Raw genomic sequence first — 27,599 nt, forward strand, 5'->3', positions numbered from 1 at the left:
CACACATGGGCAACCTCACTGAGGACAGCAGAATTTCACGGATGTAACTAAGGACAGATGTTGGCTCTGATAACCTCTATTACAAGTAATTAAGTGTGAGCCTGAAAGAACCCAGCTTGACTCTCAGATCCCACAGGGAGATTACAGGGCTGGCAATTAGAAAAACCACCCTTACACTAAGCAGATTTGCTCTGGAGACTTCGGAAGACAAAGGACACAATGCCTTGTGACTCTGACAATGCTGTCCTTCTAATGGCGTTCCAGAGCCTACCTACCCTTTAAGTACTGTCTCACTTACCTGCAGAATGCCACAGATGTGTGAAGATTAGAGGACTAATTCCCTAGCCTCTACTCCTGGGTAGAGACTGTAGGATTTGACCTTGAATTTACAGACACAAACACTCCACACTAGATTTGTAACTACCCGCTAACTTGTCCTTAACCACCACATTCTCCAGCTTGGCTCTGCGGAGCCTGCTTATTCCGGTACCTTTTGCTTGCCTGAAGCATTTATCAAAGTCGTACATTCTGTTCAAACAGGAAACTTCGCCCGCACTTAGCTAAATATCCTGCCGCTCCAGGGACGTGTGGCTTAGTGCTCCTCTGGTAAGCCTCCCTGTGATTAAGGCTGATAATCAGTGACGTCGTTTGGGAAGCCCTTTCTAAAAGGGATCGATTACATTCTTCTAGAAAATCCAAGGAGTTTAATAACTTGGATGGAAAGAGCAAGGAGAGGAGATTTGGAGCACGTCAAAGCAGAGAATGCGCCACTTCTTGTTTACATCCAGCGTCCCCCGGGACGATAAACACTTTAACCTGTTCAGAAAGTGGACCAATATCTATGCAGACCCACTGTGCTTCCTATTACGTCTTTCGAATGTTCGAGGCCAGGGAGAGATTGTATCTGTCGAGAGCCATCCAAGCCTTGCCCAATATTCTAAGAATAACAGAGTGTGTTTGGAAATAACTGGAATTGATGGGACATGAAACAACACAGGAAGAAACAGCTCCAGAGCCAGAACCAGGCAGAGTGGGGACGTGCTTCGTTGTGACTGTCCCAGCCATTCACCCCCGGTTGGGCCCCTGAGTTTCTCCTTCTATCAGCTCTGCCAGCCTGCGAATGACTCAGCATCCTCGGGCACAGCTCTGGCTTCCTCCCGCAGACAACACGAGTGCTCGGCCCATGGAATTTCAATGGCAGCTGAAATGTGGATAGACAGCAGGGCTGTTAAAGCAGCTTTCTGCAACTGCACTTGCCCTCCAGGGGCAGAAAACAAATCCAAGCTCCCCACGCACACTTCTACGAAGGAGACAACTTGTCTTGTTTCCCTGGCAGACTAACAATGTAGCCAAGAAAGCAGATATAACCAATGGATTCTTGCAAGACTCTCTGATTTAACACACCATAACATGCCCCTTGCACACACCTATGTATCAGATGACCCCGTTCCCACACACACCACCATATACACATATGGAGCAATTCAGTTCAACAGAGGTGCCTTCAATACGCTGCTAAATGACAGAAAGTTATGAGGCTTTGCTCACAGGAACTAGCAGCTCTTCCCCTGGCCTCCATGAATGTGCCAGCAAAACTGGTTAATGAGCGAGGTTGCTTGCACACGCTCCATGGTACATGCCCAAATCCAGTGTTTGATATGTGCCAATGGATTGCTGGGAGCAGTAATGGCAAGCGATTGAAAATACATTGCATTTTGAAATGTATTTTTCTAGCCAGGACTATAATCGGAAATACACTCCCAGAGTTTCCTCTATTTCAAAAGTGGACGGAGTATATTATATTGCTGGGAATTCTGACTGCATGCAGATGCAAATGTCTCCTAAATTACATGGGAGCTGAAGGATGTGCCCTGTTTCACCCAGATTGGCAAGAAAGTCTCAGATTTGGCCAGCCAATAGGATTTGGTGTCATGATAATTTCTGCATTCTTAACAGACCTGTTTTGCAAATGAACAATGATGGTAACATAGGAATTGCCAGACTGCATCAGACCCACGGTCATTCTAGTCCAGTATCAAGGACAGTGGCCAGAACTAGATGCCTCAAAGAAAGGGGCAAGAACACCACAGTTGGGAGACGTGGGGTAATCAGCCTCCTATGAAGGTCTCATCCTAATCCCTACTAGTTAGAGATTGCCAGAATCCCTGAAGCATGAGGTTACATATCCTTTTTAAAATTTTAGCATTAGCTGTTACAACTCTGGATATTCTTGCTGTCCATATAAATGACTGAACAGTCTCTGAATCTTGCTAAATGTTTGGCCTCGATAACATCCTGTAGCAAGGAGTTCCACAGCCTAATTATGCACTGTCTGAAAACAGTATTTCCTTGTAATCAGTTTTGAAAATGAACGTTCTTTCTACTACACTTTGTTATATTCCAGGAAACTGAACTATGGCAATCATCTCTGGTTTGGACTAAATTTCTTTTCAGATCCATTTTATTGGCTTTGAGGCTGTGAGAAGCACCGCCCACAATCAGGCCCGGAGAGATTTACTTCATTGGTAAATGTGATGGAAACACCGATTGAACGCAAACATTCCAAAAGCTAGCTGTCTTTACACGCTGCATGCAAACCCCTTCACCCCCCCATGCGTACCTCAGAACTCATTAGAGCGATCATTATTAATTCTACATGCACAAAAAACTATTCAACCATAAAACAAAGCACATCATGAAACATGTACCACAAATCTTGCTCTGTCACCCGACTGAAGTGATTTCATTAGGCAGCCTTGTGAATACATGTCTGTATACCATGAGAATATACTAGTAGCGAGTTTGCATGCCTTCTGGTGATGGAACACTTCTAGGTCTGCCCAGGGGAGTTGGTAACAGGATACAAAACCTTCCACCTACAGAGCAGGGGTCAAACACGACCTGGGTCAAGGAGCCAAAATTACTATCTGGAGACTGGGGGCCTGCCTGCAATGAATATAGTGGTCTCAGCCTAGCTCCAAAAGGAAGAGTCCTCCTCAGAAAAATCACCTTCACAGTTAGCACCTTTGTTGGTTTAGCCCATGCCGGGAAGTGGCAGCCTCAGGACCTGACGTGGGGTCAGCCCATGCCAGGAAACAGTAGCCTGGGGCTCTGGCATGCCCTGACAGAAACAGATTAGCATGCAGCTCAGCAGGAACCATGCTCCAATAAGGTTTCAAATGAACATTGCTGTGGGTCAGCGTTTCGGAGACTCTGGTCTCCAGGAGGTGCAAGCACGTGAAATGTTTCCCCTTCCTGTTTATCAGGGTCTTTCAGCGCCCAGCAGAGGCTGCGCTGCCCTTGTGTGCAGAATAGAGTGGGGTGTCTCTGTTTGTGCTGAGTGGGAACAAGCCGCCTAGAGCCCAGCGTCTCAGAAATGCTGACCCAAAGCAATGCCGCCTGCTTACGCAGGCTGCCCTGCCGGAGGATCCCACTAGAACACCAGAGTCCCACCTCTGCGCTGCATCAGCACTGGTTGGCCTAGTCTGTGTAAATGGGTCCAACCTGCTCTGCAATTGAGTCACCAAGCTGGGCTGCAGCCCTGTAAAGGACCATGTCCTAGTGAGGTAGCACTGGCAGCCATCCTCAGTGGGCTGCTCATACTGTAGGGAGATGTTCATCAAATGCTTCCCAAATGCTTTGGCCCAGAACTTGCCATGCAGACAGCCCCAGAAACATGCCCTAAGGGTGATCTGTGAAGGGGGAGGGGGGGAGAAATGTGAGCTTGGGGCCGCTTCTTTTTTTTGGCACGTTTTTATGATGGTCAAAGTTGTTGCTGCTTGTTTGGGGTGTTTGTTTGGTTTTTAATTTAAAACCCAAACTTGCTTTCTATTTGTTTCATGACCTTAGAAATTCAGGTCTCAGCAACCAATGGGGAACCGGTGGGATTGTGACATCACACAAAGCAAGGCTATTCAAGCTGGTTTGTTGAGAGGCGGCGGGATATTTATTCAGACTTGTAAAATTCACTGGGCTTTGCTAACACCTGGGAGAAAGTCCCTTTGGGAAGGATTTCCCAGCCCTGCTCTAAGAGGACGGACAGTTTCTGCATCAGCCTAACAGACCAACACAAAAAGGGAAGACTTGACATACCTGATATTTCTAAAGGAAAAAACAAACAGGAAAGAGGCTTCTTTTACACCATAAAGCAGCAAAGAGAGGCCCAACTCCAATATGTCACCTGGCGTAGGTTACCCTTTCAAAGAAGCGATCTACCACAAGCTTCCATTTTCCCACATGCTCATTTGAGTGCTTCTGACAACAGCAATTAGCTCTGCTTTACTCAGAGGAAGTAAGCCACAGCAGAATAGAGACTCTCTCTCCTAGTTGAGGAGTGCTGAAGCTTTTAAAAGAGAGTCCGAACAGCAACTGGCCCCAGAACTACCGATAGCATCAGCCCAATCACATGATCTACTTGGCATTCATGTTCCTGTGCCTGATGCGGATTCCCAGTGAAACCAATTGGAGTTTTGCCATTGACTATAGTAGGAACAAGGCGAGGGGGGCACACTGGGCCAGGTACTCAGCTCGTGTGGCGCTAACATTGACCGTCTGGCCTATTCCCCCTGTGCAGTTTACTAACACTGTAGTCACAGATCAAACTGAGTCCCTTTTGTACAGACGTCAGGGCACAATCTAGTGCAGTAGTTCTCAACTCGCTGCCCAATCAGCACACAACTGCAGCCCATGTGACATCCTCAGGGGCATAACTAGGGTGGGGTGGAAGGGGCACCTGCCTGGGGCCCAGAGCCGGCAGGGTGAGTGCAAAAATGGGGTAGCACAGGATCAGGCCCAGCATCAGCACTCCCAACAGGATCAGGCCCCGTGGCATCAACCCCCTCCTCCCCCCCCCAGCAAGATCAGGCCCAGCAGCATTGGCAGTAGGCCAGGGTGCTCAGCACCCCCGCCCACCCCACAGGTTTGTGGGTCCAGTGACCCCAGTTGCAGCAGGCTCCCTGGCACTAGGATTGCAGCAGCAGGTGGGCAGAGTGGGCAGCATGGCTGAGCTATGTGCAGCCGAGGTAGGAGTCCAGCAGGCATGGGGAGGGGGATGCAGGGGCCTAGGGCAGCGCAGGAAGGGGTGAGTGCAGAGGGCTAGGGCTGTAGGGAGGGGGATGCAGCTGGAGCATGGGGGACAGACTCTAGGTGGGGGGACTGGTGGCTGGGGGCAGTCCCTGGATGGAGGACTATGGGGCACAGTCCCTGGATAGGGGGAGTTGGGTGCATGGGGGACAGTCCCTGGCTAGGGCATGCCCTGCACCAGGCAGAGCTCCCCATCTTTGCAGGCAAGCTCTGCAGCCACACTCCCCGGGCACTCCGCCAGCAGCAGCACAGCAGAGAGGGTGGCAACAAACCATGCCATGCCATGCCACCTTTACAGTAAATTAATTAATTTTAACAGTTAATGTTTTGAGTTATTTTCTAATTTAAAAGCTCCTGGCAGACTTGTGCCAGTGTTGAATTGACAGGTACTATTATTGATTTAAATCATATTGCTGTCATATAACAAATACGAAACCTTATTTTTTGGTAAGTGTACAGGTAGGATATCTATTGTGTGGATACAGCCCACATAATACACAGAGAGCTGCATACGTGGCCCACAATTGTAAATAGGTTGAGAACCACTGCTCCAGCACGGGGTCCTAATGATAAATGCAAGAGCTGTAGAATCAGGCCCACCATCTATCACACAAGAGGAACACACACGCACACACACGCAAAAAGAGGCTATTTTAAAAGGACACTAACAAATGAAATATGGCCCCACACTGAGGATTTGTAAAATTCACCTTTTACAAAACCCAAGAACAAACTCTTCTTTTGCCATTACAGTGGAAAGTGTTAGAGCATAATAAAATAAAACAGACCAAACAACCCCCACACCCCAAAATGTAACATCCCCAGGGAGCATTTGCAACCCAACCACAGCAAAAACTGAGCTAGGGCAAGGCAGGCTGAAAATGAAACTGATTGCTCTGTTTCCATTCTTGGGGCCAAAAGAAATGTACACAATTGACGTAAACCCTGAAAAGTAAATTGGATGTTTAAAAAATACTTTCAGTTTTAACATTATCAGCTAAACATAAAAACACACACAAGGAAATTAGAGTTTTCCAGACTCATGAATTTTAAGCGGACAGCCCCCCTTTAAATTCAAGGACTATTTAACATTCCTTCTGTATACACTTACCCTCTTGCCCTGCTTACGACTTACTTCTCAAACAAAACAGAAAGTTCCCAGAACTAAATTCCACGAACAAAATCACTGTTTCTCTCCAGGATTACATGCATTAAAGGAACCATTGTACGCCAGGCAGTTGCCTAGCAGGGTTGAGACTGCTCTGTCTAGCACGCTGCCAGCCCGATCATACATGAACTGTGCTTTAGAATCTGACACAGTCACCAATTTGATTAAAGTAAATGTAGCGCTGCAACTGGGGAGACTGAAATCCTCTACATCTGCAGAGTGGGAACAACATAGGCGGGAGCAGCAGAAGCTACTCTGTAGCCTTGACCTGAAGGGACAATCCTTTGGGGATGAAAAGGTGCTTAAGTCCCATGCCCCATTCATTCACTCCTCATCCTCTCTAACAAGACCATGCCTACAAGATCCCACTTCCCCCAGGGGAGGGCAGCTTTACCCTCTTTCCCCCAGATCCCCCACCAATGAAAGTGACCTGGGGAATGCACCGGATCAGCAGATCACCTGGCTAACCCTGGTCCTGCCCCTTCCCAGGCCACGCTGCTGGCAGGCTCCAGCAGCCTGGCAAGAACTTGCACTATTGTTCCCCACACCTCTGGGTGAACTCATATATGCTCTACTCCCCTGCATCCATGGTTACTTTCCATGTGGCTGCTATTCCCTTCCCTTTCCCAGCCTTAGAGGAATTGGGACACTACTTGACATCCCTCTGATTGCTACATTTCCATTAGATTTTCCAACTCCGATCAGTGTTTTATTTCAAGCCAAGTACTCTTAACAGTTAACATTTTGCAATGTTACAGAACTTCAAGGGGCTTTTTCTTTATAATTAAACATACACCCCTGCAAGTAATAAAGAGGAAAATCAGGTTAGCATCATGCCACTGACTTTGGTGGAGTTATTCCTGATTTACACCAGCGTGGGAAGAGATATCAAAGCCAAACTATATTTGTACAACATAATACGGTCATAACTGACCACATTCTGATCTCACTTGAGTGACTGACTTTTCAATAGTGGAATATAGTGTATAAAGAAATCTTAAGTGTTCTCCCAAAAAATTGTTTTAAAGGTCACTGGAGTCTCACACACACGACCGTACTTGCACATCTTAAAAACTACCCAGTTATTTCACACCTGCATGAAAAGACAGCAGGCATCCCAGAGATTGACAGGTTATTGCCACCATACCAGGCTGTGACCTGCTCATGAACTGACCTTTGCAAGCGTTAGCCACCCTCTGCTTGAAGGCTGAACAGCTTGCTACCGGCAACCCTGACAATAAAACGTGTGTTCCAATCACTCAAGCAAATTAAAGAGAGTGTAGGGTCCCTGAGAAACAGACTCCGTACGAATAATGATCTAACACACCATTAGAGGTATTACAGTAGCTCCAAACTCCTCGAATAATGAGAGACAGTGAAATAAATGCACTAAGTCGGCAAGGGATGTGGAAAATACTTCTGGGAATTTTTTTTCTACTGATCTCTAAAGATCCAGAAATCTTAAAAAGCCCAACAACCAAGGGAAAGATAGAAAACTACGATGTGTGTGTGCGCGCAACAGAGTGATACTGAAACTCAGGGAGCAGGTGCCCTTGATAACAAAAGAAAACATCCCTTGCATAAGCAAAGGTAAACTATACTACCCTCTCGCCATGGTGGGCAAAGAAACTGTGGCGCATGTGAGGGGGAGGAGGGGCGACGAAGGCATGTGCCTGGTGAGTGCACGCTGGTTTGCTCTCCTTCCCCTCCCCCCAAATCAACATGTTTTTTATTTTTAAATATCAACATTTGGAAAGATAAACGGGTTGCTGGAGGCCTTGTCCATACACAGAGCTGTGTTTAACTCAAAGAGTGATTTTATATCAATTTAGTTAAACCCGTGCAACTTGTGTGTTTTCGCAATCTTCTATCAGTTTAAAGCTAGCGTATCTCGGTTTAATTCGCATTGATAAACGTATAGGTGCAAGCTAAACCAACAGAACCAGTCTCGAACAGCCCACGCACAAAAGCTGCACTGGTTTAACGAAGCCAAGTCAAGTTAAACCGGTGCAACTTCTGTGTCTAGACAACGTCCCTTTAACTCAGATACAACAGTGATATAAAGATCAAGGCAGCCTCATGTACCCACTGGGATCAAACCACATTATAATGGACTTATGGTCTAAGTTACGTATCAGCACATTGGCGTAAGCCCAATGGGGAGGTGGAAGAGCAGAGTGCCGCTGAAGCAGTACCTAACAGAAGGGTTTAAAAAGCAGACTCCCCCTACTTAGTCATACACCTTCTCACACCGCTCCCTTCTCTCGGGACCTACTTACCTAGCTTTATAAACGTATAATCTATTTGGCCCTTTATAGGTTTGCAGTGGCGACACTAGTGTGTTATAACATGATCCTTCTAACACAACAGGCTATTTAAGCAGCTTACACTGTGTCTTATGCCTACACACTCTGTAGGATTTGTGCCAATTCTGTCATCCTGCCGAGGTTTTTCCACAACAGAACGAGGAGCTCAACAAAACAAGACTTGAAAGTAAAAGCCATTGATTTCCTTGATTAGACACAATGCAAAGCCACAGAGCCCTCATTATAAACAAATCTCCATGGAACAATTCGGGATGCCAGCAGCCTGGCCACTCCTATGGCTCCAATTAAAAAAAATAAAAGGGTCCTTCCTGAGATTTTTATAATCACAAACAAGAAATTGTAACTGCCAGAAATGCCAAGTTGTGTAAATTACAAAGAAAAGTGGTGGGGTGGGTTTTTTGGGGGGGAGTGGGGAAAGAAGTAATTTACAAGGAAATATTAGGATTTGATCTGCTTTCAATGAAGCCAAAGGCAAAAACCTCCCTTTGATTTCACAGGCCCTTCTACTCAATCAAATAACCTGCTGGTAAAACTCCAGTTCCACCGGAGGTGCCTCAGAAAAAGGCTTCTCGGAGCATGTTGTCAGTTCCTCTCTTCGCCACTTGTTGAATTATTTGTTTGCAATAAGGTAACTGGAGTCCCCAGGAGGCCACCTAACACCTCCCTTCCCCAGGCCATCTGGTAACAACACCTCCTCCTGGGTTTCCTGGCTGACAGTAAATCCCAGGGCAGGTGGCAGTGATTATTCGACCCCCACTGCCTGAGCCAAACCACCTCAGCAAGCGGCCGCAGGCTTGGGCACTTCGCTGCTCCTAGCGCCTGGGCGGGAGGGAAAGGAGCCCGGCCTGGCTTCCAGGGGCAGCAGCAGGACCGGTCCAAGGAGCGATCATCCCCAGCACCGAGGGCTGGCTCTGCCCGTGTGCGATGCACCAACCTCGGCGGTCGGGCTGCGCTGCCCGGGGGCAGCCCCTGCTCTCGGTGCCCCCGCGGGGAATGCAGGGAGGGGCAGCCTGGCCTCTGCCTCGCCGGACTCCCTGTCCCAGGGAGACCCTGCCCGGGAGATCAGGCCGGAGACCCGGGGCGCTCTCCATCCGTCACCCGCACCAAGTCCCAGGGCCGGGGCTTGTCAGCCTGCGGCTGGAAAAGGGGCCCGGAGACGTAGGGGGGCGCCTCATGGCCGGGACACAGAGCCGGGTCCCCCGCCCCGGACGGGGACAGCTTGACCGCCCCGCTTAGGCTCCTGCTTGGAGGGGCCTGAACCCCGCCCCGGGCTCCGGGGGAGCGGCTGGGGGGCTCCTAGCCCCTGTGCCCCGCAGCTCCCGGGGGGCTCGGGAGGACCTGGCCGCCCCGCGCGGCCCCTCCCTACGCAGCAGGAATAGGAGCCGCAGCCGCCGCTACTTTCACTTTCCAGGGCAGCCCGGCGGGAGGGGCCCGGGCCCCGGCGGCCCCGGCCGGGCGCGCCCCGCACCTGTCCCGGCCTCGGGCGGATGGAGTCGGCGGCGCTCGGCGCGCACGTGGTGGTGCTGCCGAGTCCGGCCGGGCGGGGGGGGATCGGGCCCCTTCCCACGGCCGGGCTGCGGTCCGGGCCGGCGCTAGGGCACCGAAGCCACATCCCCCCGGGGGCACGCGGGAGGCGGGCTCCGGGCAGAGGGGTCCCGCGGGCCAGGCGGCGAGGGGACGCGGGCGGGGGGGGGGCCGTACCTGCAGGAGAAGCCGTCCGTGTGGCGCTCGCCCATGGTGCCGCTGCCCGGCCTCGGGCAGGAAACCCGGGCGCGGAGAGGGGTCGGCGGCGGCTCCGCCCCGCGGCACTTGCCTGGAGCGCGGGACCCCCCCGCTGCTGGGTCCCCCGGCGGGTCTGCAAAGAGCAGCGGCGCGGGGGGGGCAGCCGGGTGCTCCGGGCTGCCGCGCCCAGCGCCTGTTCCCCGGCGCCCCACGTGCGCCGCACTCCGGTCTCCCCGGGGGCCGCAGAAGTTCCCCGGGCGCCCCGCCTGCGCGCCTCGCCCAGGGGCTGCGGGTTCACAGCCCTTCGGGGAACAGGCGACGTTCGGACCAATAAGCAGAGAGCGAGCCGGAGTCCGGCCGCAAGCGATACCGAAAGTAGCCGGCTGCTCAGTGCCGCCTGGCGCCCCGCCGGGGCGGCTGGGGGAAGGGAGACGGAACGGCACAGAAGGGGGGCCCCCACCCCCGGCTTATCTACGGCTGGAAAGGCGGAGAAATAAGCCCAGCGCCTGTCGCCAGCCTCTGCCGCGGCCAGGAAGCCAGCGCCATACGCGGGGAGGAGAAATTCGTCGTGATTGGTTCGGTTTTCCAGCGACGGGGGGGGAACTGCAACCTGACATTAACCTGCTGCCTCTAGTTCCCTTCGGCACGAGGTCTCTGGTCCGGGGATCCTCGGCTGCGCTTCCATTACTCTGCACAGGGCGCCCCCTGGAGGTGCGGTTATGTCATCAAGTTGAAGTGGGGGGGGGGCTTTGGGGGTGATTTAAAGTTGCATTTGATTTAATTCTTCATTTTCTTTGGCTCTTCTTTAACTTAAAAGCGGCTGACTTTTAAGTTGGGTGGGGGATAGCTCCGTGGTTTGAGCATCGGCCTGCTAACCCCAGCGTTGTGAACTCAATCCTTGAGGGGGCCACTTAGGGATCTGGGGCAAAATCGGTACTTGGTCCTGCTAGTGAAGGCAGGGGGCTGGACTCAGTGACCTTTCCAGGTCTAGGAGATAGGATATCTCCATTAATTTATTTTATTTTCTCAGGGTTGGAAGGGACCTCAGGAGGTCATCTAGTCCAACCCCCCCCCTGCTCAAAGTAGGACCAATCCCCAGACAGATTTTTACCCCAGTTCCCTAAATGGTCCCCTTAAGGATTGAACTCACAATGCTGGGTTTAGCAGGCCGATGCTCAAAGTACTGAGCTATCCCTCCACCCAACTTAAAAGCCAGTCGCTTTTAAGTTAAAGAAGAGCCAAAGAAAAAGACATGAGCTCGCAGGCTTTGCATTTTCCAGCTGGAATTCGGTGTAAAAGCGCCATTTACACACTCACCAGGATAGAAAGGCTTGGGAGGAGGATTCACTTTGAGACCTTGGCTGGAAGGTGCCGTTTAAGTGCAGAGTATTGGTATATTATAGATTTTCTGTACTCTTCCACCCACCCACTTTTTTTATTACCAGGGATGTTTTCAGAAAATGGGTCTTTGTTCCTTAAAAGCCAGTCCCATCCTGCGGCTGGTGTTCTAGCACAAGGGAGTCTGTCATGCTTCCAGGAAAGCTATTTATGCACTTGGGAATTCTCGGAGATCTTTTCTTCTTGTTTTTATCCTTCCACCGTTGTTAAATGACGTAATCCCTCTGCAAGAGGCAAGCTGAGGGGCTTTAGCCAAGCCCAAAGAATATTGATCATAGTAGAGAGCGGTGCCTTGATTTTCCCTTAGCTGTGTTTGAAAAGGGGATCAGGATAAAAAGTGCCGTCACAATGCCTTTCTCTATGATCAAGCCAGTCCTAGCGAGGAGGGATGGACTCTACCAGCAGCAGTCTTTGCTGTCTTGGCAGCAAAGGGAAGAAGCATTGGGTGTAACTCCAATTTGAGACTGGTCAATGGGATGATTGTACTGTCCCAGAGAATTAAGGGCTGCAGGACTGGCCCTCAGACACACAATCTACTGAGCCATCCAAAATGGCAGGATGACGCTTATTTGCCTGTAGAGTGAAACTTGGTTGGTCTGTGCAGTCACTTCTCCCACTGGCTTCGCTGCAAGGCCTGTGTGTGCAAAAAAATCCAGAATAGGGCCCTTTCTTTGGCGTTTTACACTCGTACCTAGGCTTTGAAGAATCAGAAACGTTGGGGGAACGAATGGTTTTCCCTTCTTGAGCAGAACTGCGTACGCAGTGGCTGGTGCCCTCACTGACCATAGACAACCTGACGCACAGAAGACTTTGAAGCTTCCTTTAAAACGTGCCTGGGTAGAAAACACCTGCTCACCTACCACAGTACCTAACCCTACAGGCAACCGCAGCTAACCCTGCTGACCATCAGCCTCTGCCTGTCTGCTTGTGTATTGTAATTCCACACTAAATAGCTGAGTACCTTCCTATGTACAGCTGATGACACTCCTATGTCTTGGGAAGCTGAAGGTGTAGTGCTGGGATCCTGGGTTCAATTCCTGTCTCTGCCACAGACTTCCTGGATGACCTTAGGCAAATCTCTTAATCTCATTGTGCTTCAACTCCCCAGCTGTAAAAAAAAGAGATGACAATCCTTTGTTTGTCAGTTGTGTCTAGTTAGATACAAGCTCAGCAGGCAGGGCCTGTCTCTTACTGTGTAGATGTACAGTTCTTAGCACGGTGGGACCCCAGTGCAACCATAAGACAAATAGTACAATACTGCACCAAATCCCTCCACTGTCACCTGTATATAAGACCACCCCTAAAACCTGAGTATGTAACAGATCTTTACCTCCAGACGTACCATCTCTATAAAACACAGACTAAGAGTTCTTTTATTGCCTTTTTCCTGTTGCAGGGGAACTCGTTATCCACACCATCTCAGCACTAAATATAGGGCAAAGCTCCCATTGCCGTCGCTGGGATTGTTGGGTCTGCAGCCAGATGCCGGATCAGGCCGAGTGCAGGTAGCAGAAGTGTCTGACGGCCTCCGAGTTCATGTCGTAGCCCCGCGGAGCAGGCCATATATGGTATCCTCTTACTGTTGTTGTTATTGCGTCATGTCAGTTGGCGTTGGAGTCCCAACGTGTCCTATATGTGCCCGATCACTCCACACAGGCAGCACAGCCATTCCGTTAGCGGGTTAAGCCGATGTTTATTTTTAGCTAAGATTCTTTGTTTGCTCTGGTGCTCTTGGGAAGTGACTTCCTGTAAGGAATGTTAAACATCACTGGGACTGGCCCTGCGGCTGGGCCAGGTCCAGGCTGCTCCGGAGTGCACCAGGAAAACCTCTCTAAAATGCCTCCATCTAGGATTTGTCTAAGGATAAAGGGCGATGCACTCCCAGCCCAGGTGCCAGGGCGTCCCGTCCGATTGTTGCCTCATTCTCTGAAAGTTTTCTAAAGACTTCAGTGCTGCTCTTGTAACTAGGGAGACTGGTTCCTAAAGAAATTATAAGGCGTCTTAGTGAACTCATGGCTATCTGGCTTAAAAGATTTGGAGAGCTACTGATGCATGCTGTTTAATGATTAATTAGTTATTAATGCAGTACACTCAGCCCTTTACATCACCCAGAACAAAGACAGTCTCTGCCCCAAAGAAGCTGGTATCTCAGAGTAGCCAGGATGCACCGAAGAGCAAATGGCTGGCATTCTATATAAATCATCCTTAGTATTATTGAATCACTTCTTGTGGGATGTCTAGACTGCAGTGAGTCTGCAGGAGCCACTGGGATAAAAGGAGAGTGGGGTTTGCTGGACTGAAATAGGGATGGCGTGGCAAGCACATGGGGCAGTGTGCAAAAAGGCACAGATGGCTGTGGGAGACACAGGGCAAGGAGGCAGAGTGGGGGAAGGGTAGCGGTTGCAAACTGCTTTGAACCAGAAGAGCACTGTGTAAGTTCTATGCCCGTTACACCTTTGGTAATATCTTATTTAGTTTTAGGGGGGTGAGTGTCATGGTTACTGCAGGGTTCTGGGAGTCTGGGCTTGTCTTCTGGACCTGCCGCTGACTTGCTGTGTGATCTCAGGCAAGTCACGTCAGTGCTCTGTGCCTCAGTTTCCCCATCTGGAAAATGGAGAGATTCACACTCACTGGCCGCACAAAGGGTACTGTGGAACCTAATGACCATGGGTAAAGCACGTTGAAATCCTTGGCTCAGAAGATTCATTTAAATAGCATCTGGTGCCAAAATGGGAACGCCAGACTAGAACAGCAGGGGAGATGGCGCAGGCCAGAAGGGAGGAATTACCTAAAATTCCTGCATGTAAGAAAGGAATGCTGCCACAAACCTAAAAGTGAGTTTCTGATACCATCTAGTGGACATTTTTAGTATTGTGCTGGAAAATAAAGGAGAATTTGTTTTCTAATAAATGTACAGTAACTCCTCACTTAAAGCCGTCCCTGTTAACATTGTTTCGTTGCTGATCAATTAGGGAACAAGCTCGTTTAAAGTTGTGCAATGCTCCCTTCTAACGTCATTTGGCAGCCGCCTGCTTTGTCCACTGCTTGCAGGAAGAGCAGCCCGTTGCAGCTAACTGGTGGGGGCTTGGAACCAGGGTGGACCGGCAGCCCCCCCATCAATCAATCAGCTCCCCACTCCCCTAAGTTCCCTGTGCAGCAGCTGCCCAGCAGGCTATCAATTGAAGCTATCCCTCCCCCCACTGCCATGTGCTGCTCCTGCCCTCTGCCTTGGAGCTGCTCCCCGAGCCTCCTGCTTGCTGTGCGGGGGGGGGGGGAAGAAGGGGGCTAATGTCAGGGTGTCCCCCTTCCCCCCTGCTCCTGCCCCTGCTTACCCCTTCTTCGCCATATAGAGCAGGGTGGGGACACGGACAGGGGCAGTGTGCATTTCTCTCTCTCTCTCCCCCACACACAAGGTGTGTGTCTGTCTCTGTCTGCTATGCTGTCTCCCCTCCCCTCCATTCCAGCTGCCTTGCAGAGTGAGAGGCTACATTAACAACAATGTGTTAACCCTTGAGGGCTCAGCCGAGTGCTAGTTCATCATTTAGCACCGGGGTTCTCAAATTGGGGGTTGGGACCCCTCAGGGGGTCACGAGGTTATTACATGGGGGGTCGCAAGCTGTCAGCCTCCACCCCAAACCCTGCTTTGCCTCCAGCATTTAGAATGGTGTTAAATATATTAAAAAGTATTTTTAATTTGTAAGGGGGGGGGTCGCACTCAGGGGCTTGCTATGTGAAAGGGGTCACCCGTACAAAAGTTTGAGAACCCCTGATTTAGCAGCAAGGCTCCCTGGGAAATATCCCACCCTCTTCCACCCTCTAACTTCATCACCTCAACCAAGCTTCACAATCAGCATAGCTGTGAACAGTATTAAATTGTTTGTTTAAAACGTATACTGTGTGTGTGTGTGTGTGTGTGTGTGTGTGTGTGTGTGTGTGTGTGTGTGTGTGTGTGTGTGTGTGTGTGTGTGTGTGTGTGTGTGTGTGTGTGTATATACATATAATATATAGTTTTTTGTCTGGTGAAAAAAATTTCCCTGGAACCTCATCGGGAAATTGGATTCGCTCAACATCGTTTCAATTAAAGTCGCATTTTTCAGGACCATAACTACACCGTTAAGCAAGGAGTTACTGTATATCAGCGTTTGACAAAAGTTTTTTATCGGCTTTGAAATTCTAGCCCTTTGTTTACCTGTCTGTCACCAGGCTGGGTAACAAATTCACACTCAGTCTCCGCACATTCAAAAATCCCAGTACACACAGCAGAAGGGTTTTCACAATATACTACTGAATAGGGCCTTGGCTTGCATTCTGTCCACATTCCTAACGCCCACTGAGGCTATGAGGGGTTTGGAGATCATGCCAGAGAGCAGTAGCAGTTGTGGTACCGTCACTGTGGGCCAAATGGCTGAAATGTGGAACCCCTGTATTTTGTGGCCCCCTCATGACAGATAATGGTTTCTAGCTAGAAACCTGGTGTTTAGGAGATTCTCCCCTGTTGTATTATTCCAAGTGGTATGATTCAAAAACCATTACAAAAATAAAACTGGGGGGGGGAAACAACAATGAAGTCCAGCAGGTGCATTCTCCCCTGGGTCATAAGAAGGGTTTGAACTTTGGCCCAGATCCAAAGGTATTTAGGCACCTAATGCTCATTAATTTCAATAGGCACCTAACTCCCATTGAGGAGCTTGGCCACTGGTCCTTTAGCTCCACAGAACAGAGCTCTACCATGTGATTGTTAGCTCTATATACGGGCCAGCCACTAGAGGATCCTGTGGCACGTTCTTTGCCAGTGGGTTGCATAACTATTTGCAAGACAGCAGTAGAATATTAGGGATCAGGACTTCTGGACTCTACTGCTGTCTCGGAAGGCAGTGTTACCTAGTGGTTACAGCCAGGCTCGCCAACCATATAGATTTGGCACATTTAGCCTGAATGAGACCTCAGTCAGGCATATTAAAAGCCTGGTTTCTATTCCCAGTGACAGTGCAGTTAACTTCTCTGTAATATGAGAGGGGAATTATATTTGCCTGCTTCCTAAGGGCCAGGTCAGAGGCCTTGCTCCAGAATAAGGGCCGTGAAGAGCGCAGAACTATAAACAGCAGTGGGCAGAAGAGGTGAGCCTCGAACTCTTGGTTCCCCGGCTCCTAGATTCCCCCCGTGGACTAGAGCCTGTTTCACCAGGTGGGGTTCTCACTCATCTGTGCAGTGTTGACTGTCCACTGGAATAGGGAGCCCACAAGTCAAAATTTGGGGTCTGAACAACTTGCAATACTAATAAGAGTCCTGGTTTGGAAAGAGCGTGCGGGTGGACAGTTTGGTCCCAAAGAATGAATGCGTCTCACTCAGAGATTGCTGTACTGGTGAGGTTTTCCCTTAGCTTCTTGAGCAGCCTTGTGTTTCCTGTAAGAAATGGATGCAGACGGGGTAAGTGGGGGGTTAGCTCAGCAAACACAGAAAGGCCCCGATGCGCGCGGGCACCCACAGAAGTTGTATGTGCGGCGTTAGAGATGCCCCTGGTTCTGTTCTCCGTCACGCCAGTTTTACCCTAGGTTAACTACTGGTTTCACTGGAGTCATGCCTGAGGTGTGAATCAGATCAGAGGAGCCCCATTCAGGCCAGATGTAACTCAGGGATTGTCACAACCTTCCAGGGGGCCGAGTAAGCAGGACAAATGGGGTGCTGTAACAAACAGGTGCTGAGTGAAATTTCCTTCCCTACACTGCTCCAGCTGGATGAGGGTGATGGGAAGCCATCAGAATAAGAATAAAAGGTAAATCCGGATTAAAGAGGAAACCCTCTTAACTAACTAGCCAGCAGGACAGCAGCTGCCTTTAATTACTTCACAGAGGGATCTGCCGGATTGTTTACCTACCTTGGTGTCAGGTTTTTCCCTGTTCCATTGAGACTGCCCTGGCCTCAGTGACAACGGCACAGTTCAGTTTCCAACCCACACAGCTGCCTACACTAATGAACTGCGCATGTTTAGATGGCTCATGCCACCCTGTCCTGGGGAAGGAAGGTTTATAGTGCCTGGCACTGCTGTGGGTGTGGCTCACAACGCTAACCAAGGCAATTAAGCACCACTGGATTCCGGCTAAGGCCTCATCTACATACACACGTGTTGGCCCAGACCTGATTTAGCACACAGCCCTGAGCAGAGATGCTTAAACTGGTTTCAAACAGTGCCAATACGTTTACACCTTTAGTTCAACTGTGTGTTTAGCTCAGGCCTCTGGGCCCAATGCAGCATCCTGTGGGCCACTGGGCAGAGCCCCCTTGTTCCCCTCAGCTCTTTGCAGGATCAGGCCCTTAGGGATTAGGCCAAACACTGCACTACTCCCCTTCTGACAGCATGTGGAGTAGGGGGCTGCATTCTCTGGCCACAAGCAGCCCTTTGCCAAGTGAGATGGAGGCTACCCACCTCATGTGCTCATGCAGTCAGCTGGACGGGGGCCCGATCCACCTCCTGTTGAACCCTGTGGTTGACTTCAACTGCTTCCCCCCCCCCCCCCCCCCGGTAACTCTTTCCTCGGGGGCTCGCAGCACCTCATTTTTCCCTCTCCATGGCTCTCGTCTATTCTGTAAATTCTGCGGAGCAGGGACTGCCTTGATCATTGCAGCTCGTTCCGTGCCCAGCCTGGCATTAGCGCGTAAGAAATAAGCAGCAACAATAATTTTTGGAGTGGCTTATACTTGGCATGCAATACACGTGCCTGAGCCTGCACACACGCTTTAGCAACTTTACACTCGGCCCTTAGCAGTCAATGCATCGAAGGTGCCTGTTTGCAGGTCTACAAGGTGGGTAGAATCAGTTTGCATTGCAGGGCTAATCTGGTGAGCAATTGAACTCCCATGAAAGGGATTTTTAAAGCATCCTCCAATGGCTCTCTACTAGCCAAGGTCTCTCTGTGCAGAACTGGAAAATGTGATCTCTGTTTTCATTCCCAATTAGAACGACAAGCCAAAATGAATTAGCATAAAAAGCCCAAATTTCCCACAGAATGAAAATTCCAAAAAACTCCCATTCAAGACCATCAAAACATGAATATATTTAATATTAAAACACATATTTTAATATGAAAGTCAAACCAAAATTAATCAAGATGAAACATTTTTACCTTATCAAAATGTTTTGCCATTATTGAAACAAACTCAGAAAGTCCAGAAGCTGGGACTGGATGACAGGGGATGGATCACTCGATAATTGCCCTGTTCTGTTCATTCCCCCTGAAGCATCTGGCACTGACTACTGGCAGCAAAGAGGATACTAGACTTGAGGGACCAGTGGTCTGACCTAGTATGGCCATTCTGACCTTCTTTCACGATTCGGTTCGACTTTTCTCCCACCAAAATTTTCAGCCAAAGCGACACGTTCCTGCCAAAGATGTAGATTTTGACAAAATTGCAGTTTTTGACAGAAAACTGGGTCAACCAACTCTCCTGAGCAAACACTGTCCTACAAAGAAAAACCTACACACAAGGTTACATGCACTTGTCTACAGGGGACCTTTGATTCCTATACACTTGCATAACTGTAATACTATGCTGGACCAAATTCACCCTTGGCTCAGTGGCCACCTCTTGACTTCAGTCATGTGTATTATAGCGTACATCATCATAGTGGTTTGTGCATTTCCTTTTTATGTGGGCGAGGAGGAAGGCTTAATTTTCATGTTATTAATTGTTTGATTGCAAATTATGTTCTGGTGTTGGGCCCACAAAAGGATTCTGGTCTTGCGAAAGAAGCAATAATGTCTACATACTGTAAGTGATGCTATCCTAAGAAGGATAATGCAGTCACTAGATTTGTCAGGCTATTGTGCAATGTATAACATCACTCAATCAATGCCCCATATAAGGAAGCAAGCCACAATTAAATACTGATGGCACCAGTACGTTCAAAGGGTGGGCACTGGCTGTGTCCGCTTGAAAGCATGGACCAGGAGATACACACAATCTGCGGAGTGCACGGGTAGAGCCAGGCCCTGAGCCTGCAAACACTGAAACACGTGCTTAGCTTCAAACCACCAACTATTCCCACTGGCTTCAACGGACCAACTCTTGTTAAACTGGAGACTGTTTGGGGCAAGGGCCAGGTCTTGATGTGTGTTTATACAGCACCTCCCATGATCGGATTTGAAGCCTCTGCGCTAGCTGCTGCAATATAAACATTTAACAATAATAATTCCCAAATTCATCTCCTGGACTCAGGCCTGTCAGTGACCGGTGATGTATTTGTGAAACTGCACAGGGACATGGGGAGATCTGGGTTCTAGTCCCAGTTTTGTCATGGACTCCCTGCGTGACCTTGGGCAAGTCACTGTGTAAAATAGGGATAATAAATCTCGTCTTTCTAGACTGCTAACTTTTTGGGGTGGGGACTGTCTCTTACATAGAGCTAAGACAATGGGGCACCAATCACAGCTGAGCCTGTAAGTGCAGCTGCTAGTACGCTGATACCACTGGCTACCATGCTGACCAATAGTCTATTCTATACAGGCCCGTACCCCAGGCTGACCGTAGTATCTGGGCCTAGCACCTGTCGTACGTTCTTTGTCCTTTCATCCTTTTCCCAGGGGGAGAAGTCTGTGCAGTGGAACGGCTTGTTTTGACAGGCATGTTTTGATACACACATTGCTCGGTGTCTGCGTCAGAGAAGGCAGGCCAAAGGAGGGCACCTCAAATAGAGCAATTAGCCTTGTTGTGAAGCTTTTCAGGGAGCCCCAGGAGTGGAGCTGTCACCCCTCGGCTTTATCCAGAGCCCTAGTTATCTTTGGGCCCAGCACCTTGAAGTTAAGGCCCAAGAGCGGCACTCATTGAATATTGTCTTGCCGTTTCCTCGTCCTGGCCAGTCCATAGGCATCTGTCGTCTCTTGTATTATACTTGGATTGGAAGCTCTTTGGGGCAGGGACTCTGTTCCGTGTTTGTACAGTGCCCGGCACATCAGGGTCCGTGGCTGGCACTCCAGTAATATGACTAAGAATAATACCCTGCAATAGCAATTTCTCCCAGAAGCGTTAATGTTCTGACCTGTACCACATGGCCGTCCGGATAGTCTCTAATCCCTTAGCCCAGTGGCTCTCAACCTTTCCAGACGACTGTCCCCCGTTCAGGAGGCTGATTTGTCTTGCCTACCCCCAAGTTACACCTCACTTAAAAACGACTTGCTTACAAAACCAGACATCAAAATACAAGTGGCACAGCGCTCTCTTACTGAAAAACTGCTGGCGTTCTCATTTCTACCATAGCATCATACAATAAATGGACTGGACTATCTTGTACTTACCTTTCAGTGGGATCCTGGAGCCTGTGTTTCACTTGTGAGCCTTGTCTAAACCCCAGCCACCGAACTTAGCTTAATGAGCCTCCAGGCAATTGCCCAGTTTGCCACCCCTAACGCCGGCCCTGCACTTGCAATCCCCCTAAACCCATCCTGCAACCCCCATGGGGTTCGCCACTGGCAGGTTGAGACCCACTGATTTAGAGGCTTTGAGTGCCCCCTGGAAGACCTCAGCGTACCCACATACCCCTGGCTGAGAACCCCTGCCTTAGGGTATGTCCCTACTGCATGGTCAACCTGGGCTTAGGGCTGGCCCCTGGTCTCCCCGCCTCGCTAAGGGGTCCTTCCCCCGCTGCACAGACCGTCTGACTGGGCTCTGGGGCTTGAGCTGCGTCCACACTGCACAACGACGGGGCTTGGCCCCCAGTCTCCGCAGGACTCAGGGTGCCCGGTTCTTGCAGACCGGGATCAGGCACATTTGCGTGTGACCGGTATGGGGTTGGGCTCCCAGCGGGGTGAGTCCAGGTTTCCGAGGCCGTGTAGACACACCCGTCCGCGCTCTGCACCCCCCGGGCTGGCTCGGGAGGCGGGTGGGAGGGCCGGGCTGGCTCTTTAAGAGCGGCCGGTGGCCGGGAGCCACAGCCCGCAGAGGAGGAGCCAGCCCCAGCCGGGGAAGGCAGGAGCGGCGCGGAGGGAACAAAGGAGCGGCGCGCAGAAGTAAGACCGGGGGGCGAGATGGAGCCTTGGCCGCCGCCGGGGGGCCCGAGCTGGGAGCCGGGGCTGGGGCGCGGGCAGAGCCGGTCTCCGGCCCGTCCCCGCCCCTGGGGCCGAGCTAGAGCGGGGCTGGAGGCCACGGGGATGGGCCCGCTCCGAGAAGCTGCCTGGCGCAGCCCTGCTGGGCTGGGCTCCGCGGGGTGGGCTTGAGCCCCAGGGTCTCCAGCGCTGGGTGCCACCAGGGTTGTTCTCCTGCCCAGCATCCCAGCTGGCTGCCTTCCTGCGCTGACCATGCGGGGGCCCAGCAGGAGACACGGCCCCCCTGGCTGGCCTGGAGCGCAGCCCCTTCCCCACTCCAGTGTCTGACTCCAGCACCCCCTAGAGAGCTCACCCACTTTCCGGGGGGGCTGGTGCTAGCTAACTCGCCCCCTGCCTAGCAGGCTCTGGGGGGGAACAGCCCAATTCCCCCATGAGTCCACAGAAAGCAGGGACCCTGGCTGACATGCAGGAAACACGCCTGCTGAAAGACACCCTGCAAGGTGCAGTGGGTGCTGCTCTCAACCTGTCTTTCTCAGCCTCACTTAAAAAAAAAAACTTCATACAGCTAAAAACCCCAGAATGAGCGAATGGTCTGCTGCTGTGTTAAAGACTGGAATTTCATTTTCATCCCTTCAGCCAGGCTAGGTGGGCCGGCCGCCTGCTAGCTGCAGAATAAAAGTCACTTTTTAAATAAGTTAAACCAAAAAAAAAAAGTCACTTCATGAATGAAATGGCTGAGGTTGTGAAGCTTGCAACATTCCCTGTTATTTCCTACATGGCTTCTACGTGGGATGAGGCTCCAGTGTGATTATAAAAATAACCTTCTGGTAAAGGGAAAAGCTCAATTCATCTTTAACCTTGTTACATGACTTAATAGTGAAATTACTTGTCCATGTCCAAGGGTTTTGTTGTGGTCGTATGTTTAAAAAAGTTACTAGATTAGGACTAGAGTTAGACAGCAATGGTCTTTCAGGGAGGAGTGTTGTCTAGTGGTCAGAGCAAAGGCCTAGTCCCAGTTCTGAAACCGCCTCACTGTGTTTCCTTGGGGCTAATCACTAAGCCTTTGGGTGTCAAGTTTGGGTGCCACATTTGACACGCTACAATCTGCTTCTTCGGTCTGCTGAGCACCAGTAGCGCCCGTTGCTTTGTAACCGTAGCCGCAGTTGCTCAAGCCCTCGGAGAAGCCAACCTCCAGCTGCTCCCACCTGGGCACCCAAAATTCCTGGGCCGCTTTGGAAAACTTGGGCCTTCATCTTTGTGTGCTGGTTTCCCCAGCTGTAAAATGGTTACTGAAAGGCTTTCAGTGCCTTGCACGGGAGGTGCTGTCAGTAGTGTTAAGGAAGCAAAACCTAGCAGCGGTGTTATATTTATAGACCCCATAGGCTGTGGCTGCTGTGGCGCTGAACAGAGGCTGCATTTCAGAAAAATTGTGGGGGGAAGGGGAGAAGTCTTATGTCCGCATACGCAACATTAGACATGATTTTATTTTTCCCTGCAAAGGCTGGGTGTGGAGGGAAGTGGAAGAGAGCGTGGAGCATATGGACCTATTAGAAGTCAGGGGGCAAACCAAGATCTGGGGGACAAATGCTGCCCTTTCCTCACAGCAAGTGACACGCCTGCTGCGGAGGACAATGACAGCAGCCTGACAGAGTGAAAACCTCTCTCATTGATGGCTCGGTCGCCAGCAACAGCTGTTGTTAGTAACAAAGGCTGTAAGACCATTTACTTCCTCGATCAGAACCAAGTTACTGTAAACAGAAAGGAAACCACTAGGAAAGGGCTGTCCCAGAGGCGAGTGGCAGGTCTTTGCCGCCCACTCCATTGTGGGGATGGTGGGGGGCTGTTTGGAGTTCTGGTTTAGCCATCCATCGGGGGCCACTGGCATCTTGGCAGCTCTGGCAACCCTTCATCTGTGCATTGCGCTGGCTGCAGTGTAGCGCTTAAGTTTTTACACTAACCATTAAAGCATGGGCATGTTCCCCCTGAAATCAATGGAACCACCCCCATGCTCAGAATGACGCTTCCTGACTCATGGCTGGTCCTTGCAATGCTATAGCTCTCCAAGCAGGGTAGGTGACCCAGGCAGATGGGGACACTGGTACAGAACAGCACGAGTCACACATTCCGTTAGTGGTAGATGTGGGAAAGGAACCTGGGTCGGCTGACTCCCAGTTCTTCCCCCACAGAGGAGAAGCCAGGACAGCTAAACAGGCAGCGCTAGCAAGGCCAACGTCTGCGGCAGCTGCGAATGTGCGCGGGCAGCTGGGTGGCTAGATAAGCTGCTAGGGACTAACTTCACCCAGCTTGCAAAACAGCAGCATCTAGGCTGCTCTGATTAGCAACGATAGGACTTGAAGCAACTGACTCTGGCTGACGGGGTGTAACCGATGCCGGCAGTGTTTGCAGCATCCTGAGTACTCCTGGTCCCTGCTAATCAGGGCAGCAATAGACTGGTGCTAGGAACCCAATTAGCAGTGCCGGGCCAGCTCCACACTGCATTGTTCAAGTGCATTTATGGGGGGGGGTGGGGGAAGTGTAATCTAGGACTGGCTCTTCAGCCATGCCTGATAAATAGCATTAGATTGGGCATGATCCCAAAGAGGGGAGAGGGAAAAGGGCATCAGATGCACCCAGAAAATTGTTGGTTTTGTAAAAGTCTGCTTTGAACAAAAAGCAGAGATCAATAGGACTCTCTTTTAAATTGGAAGTACACCTCTACCCCAATATAACGCGACCCGATATAACACGAATTCGGATATAACGCAGGAAAGCAGTGCTCCGGGGGGGCGGGGCTGCACACTCCGGTGGATCAAAGCAAGTTCGATATAATGCGGTTTCACCTATAACCCGGTAAGATTTTTTTGGCTCCCGAGGACAGCGTTATATCGAGGTAGAGGTGTATGTTTTAAACAGTGGTTCCCCTCCCCCTCTTTGCTCCTCCAAAGGGCCCAAGAACCAGAAAGGAAACTGACAGTAAACAAAGTGAAACTGATCCAATGGGCTCTCCCTGGAAAGACAAACAGCCAGGAGTAGAAATAGGGCCAGGTGACCTGGATGGCAAGCCGGGGGAGTTGACAAAGAAAGGAGAAGCCCGTTGCAGTGAGCAGGGTCTCTCCCTCAAGCATAGAAAATCGCTTTCCTTTCTGGTAAGTTAAGGCCTCCATGACTCCATCTCTTCCCAGAGGCATTCTCTCCCTGGGCTCCCCAAGCAGCCAATTCAAGCAGATTGCCCCGGTGCCCCTCTGTTAGGGGTTTGCTATCTGCTGTCCGTTTCCAGTCAGTACCTCCCTCTAGCTGCTGGGATGGGACTGCCTGGGCTCCCTGGTCTTTGCTCGTAGCTCAGAGAACCCGGCAGATCCTCAGCCCCGATCCCATACGAATCTCTTTCCCCCTCTAGGCCTTGGCGCCATGAAGCTGAACGAACGTAGCCTGGCATTCTACGCCACCTGCGACTCCCCCGCCGACAACGCCGGCTTCCTCTTCAAGAAAGGCGAGCGGAACACGGCCTACCACCGCCGCTGGTTCGTGCTGAAGGGCAACATGCTCTTCTACTTCGAGGAGCGGGAGAGCCGGGAGCCGGTGGGCGTGATCATCTTGGAGGGCTGCACTGTGGAGCTCTGCGAGGCCGCCGAGGACTTCACCTTCGCCATCAAGTTTGACTGCGCCAAGTCGCGAACCTACGTCCTGGCGGCCGAGAGCCAGGCTGCCATGGAGTCCTGGGTCAAGTCCCTATCGCGTGCCAGCTTCGACTACTTGCGGCTGGTGGTGAAGGAGCTGGAGAAGCAGCTGGAGGAGATGCAGTCGGGCCTGGCTGGCAGCCGAAGCATCCAAAGGAGGTCACCGATTTACCGGAAAACCAAGTCGGCTCTCTGCTTGGACACCATGTCTCCAGCTCTGGAGGTGCCACCTCCCCGGGAGAGACCCATGGTGCCGCCTTGCGCTCCCCTGAAAGAGAATGGCTGTGCGGTGTGGAATAACGTTCAGTGCCCGGATATCCTGCCAGCTGGGGATGTCCCCGGGGGCCTTGCTGACTCGGGAAGCGTGAGGACGTCTGCGGGCGGCAGCCACGAGGGAAGCGTGAAGCCGCCTCCTCTGCCGCCTCGCAGACGTGCATCGTCCGGCAATACCTGTGGCCCCGGGGCCCTGGTGGCGGACAGCCCGGTGTGCCCAGGCACGGTGTGTTTCTCTAAGCTCCACGACTGGTACGGCAGAGAGATCACTGAGCTGAGGAGAGAGTGGTTGGAGAGCCAGGAGAGCCACAAACTGTGATGGAGGCTTTGGTGTGGGCGGGGATGAGTGCAACGAGATGAGGCCGGGGGGGCTCATTGGGAAACACTAAGCCTGAAGTCGGCCTGGCTGCGAGTGCCGCCTGAGACACGGTCACATGCTGCCGATCTGTCAGTGGGATGGGGAACTCCGGCATGATGCTGGGAACTTTGCCTGCGGGGTGTCACATGCCCGGCTCCAGCAGTGATCCCGTGGGTCGCTGAGTCTTGTCTTTCCATTGCCAGCAGCGTCTTTAATGTGGAAATGGAGACAGTTGGTTTTGAACTCTGCCCCTGGATTTAGGTACCTGACCTGCTGCATCCAAGCCTGACCCGCCCATTGCTGGCAATGGACTTCACGGCACCTTGGAGACGATCAGCTCTTCTGAGCCAAAGCGGCTTTGTGTCCAAACCCCTCAGGCCAGTGTTGATCAGGGAAAGTCATTTCCTGCACTAACACGGGGCTCAGATGCTTGCTGGTCCAGCACCACAGCTCAGGAGGGACACGCTTGGGGTTCTGAAAGCATGTGTCATTGCTTGCAGACCGTCTCTGTAATGGTAGGGTTATCAGATAGCAACTGGGGAAAAAACAGGACAGAGGGTGGGAGGTAATAGGCGCCTATATAAGAAAAAGTCCCCAAAAACGGGACTGTCCCTTTAAAAACGGGCCATCTGGTCACCCTATGTAATGGTCTGACTGAAATTATTCTAGTGTCTGACATCCCGTGGATTGCTGGAGTCCGAAAAGAATGTGCTAGAGCACCCGGGCAGCTAGAATCGCTGCTTCCAGGTGGGATTTCTCGGCCTCTCAGTTTTGGAGACAGCAGCTGCTGAAATCACATCAGTATGGCAGTGGGAGAAGCAAGAAAGTGACCAAAATACTGTGATTTTTATCAGTCTGATACCTTGTGACCTGTTGCCACTTTCATGATGCCATCGGAAAGCTGGGACCCCATTTAACATTGGCCTAAATAATTCTTTCCAGCCCTCCTGGGTTTGTGGTAGAGGACCTTTCAAAATATGGGCCTGCATTAATTCCTTTGGCCTATCAATGCTATTTTTGGCACTGATCCAGGATGGATTATAGATGGGTAATTCTGAGTTCCTGGTTTGTGCCTAGTTCATTCTTGGCCAGTGGTTTTCAGCCTGTGGTCTGCAGACCCCGGGGAGCCCACAGACTCTGTCTAAGGGGTCCGGGAAAGGTGTCATTACCATAGAACAGTGGTTTTCAACCTGTGGTCCGTGCTGCGGACCCCCTAAGATTTCCAAAAGCGTCTGCATCTCCAGGCCACACTTTTTAGGGGTCCTCAAATGAAAAAAAGGTTGAAAACCACTTGTCTAGGTCAAAGAGAAGCACAAGCCTTAGTGTGAATTTGTTCTAGGTCTGTTTTGTTCAGGATTTAATATTTTTGGTCTGGGCAGAAAGAAGGTCAAACAATGCCACCGTTCCTTGGTTTTCCAGGTGAAAATCAGCTGAGCAGGATAAAAGCATTTGTTCCTTAAAGAAGGATCATTTTCCTTTTTGAAACGATATCAAGCAACACAGCCAGGAGAGAAGGTGCTTTGCTAGAACAGGAGTTTGTTTTTCCCTTAAGAAAAA

At 50.9% G+C, this 27,599-nt stretch overlaps 2 protein-coding genes across 2 annotated transcripts in view; one reads left to right on the forward strand and one right to left on the reverse strand.

Moving 5' to 3' along the window:
- The window catches only part of SH2B3 (SH2B adaptor protein 3), a 98,627-nt gene extending 88,166 nt beyond the window's left edge, over positions 1–10,461 (reverse strand). The window contains exon 1 of the mRNA XM_024196230.3: positions 10,279–10,461. The gene's annotated coding sequence lies outside the window, so the exon portion shown is untranslated. The remainder of the gene's footprint in view (positions 1–10,278) is intronic.
- An 11,177-nt stretch (positions 10,462–21,638) lies between these two features.
- Positions 21,639–26,003, forward strand: PHETA1 (PH domain containing endocytic trafficking adaptor 1). Its single transcript, XM_024196115.3, has 2 exons — positions 21,639–21,698; positions 25,132–26,003. The coding sequence occupies exon 2, from the start codon at positions 25,143–25,145 to the stop codon at positions 26,001–26,003; it is 861 nt and encodes a 286-aa protein (XP_024051883.1). The 5' UTR covers positions 21,639–21,698; positions 25,132–25,142.
- Positions 26,004–27,599: the final 1,596 nt, after the last annotated feature.

The sequence above is a fragment of the Terrapene carolina genome, unplaced genomic scaffold (assembly GCF_002925995.2).
Source record: "Terrapene carolina triunguis isolate 2854851 unplaced genomic scaffold, T_m_triunguis-2.0 Scaffold234, whole genome shotgun sequence".
In the NCBI taxonomy this organism is placed as follows: Eukaryota; Metazoa; Chordata; order Testudines; family Emydidae; genus Terrapene; species Terrapene triunguis.

Coding starts and splice junctions, on each gene's coding strand:
- PHETA1 (XM_024196115.3), top strand. CDS start 25,143: ATGAAGCTGAACGAACGTAGCCTGGCATTCTACGCCACCTGCGACTCC.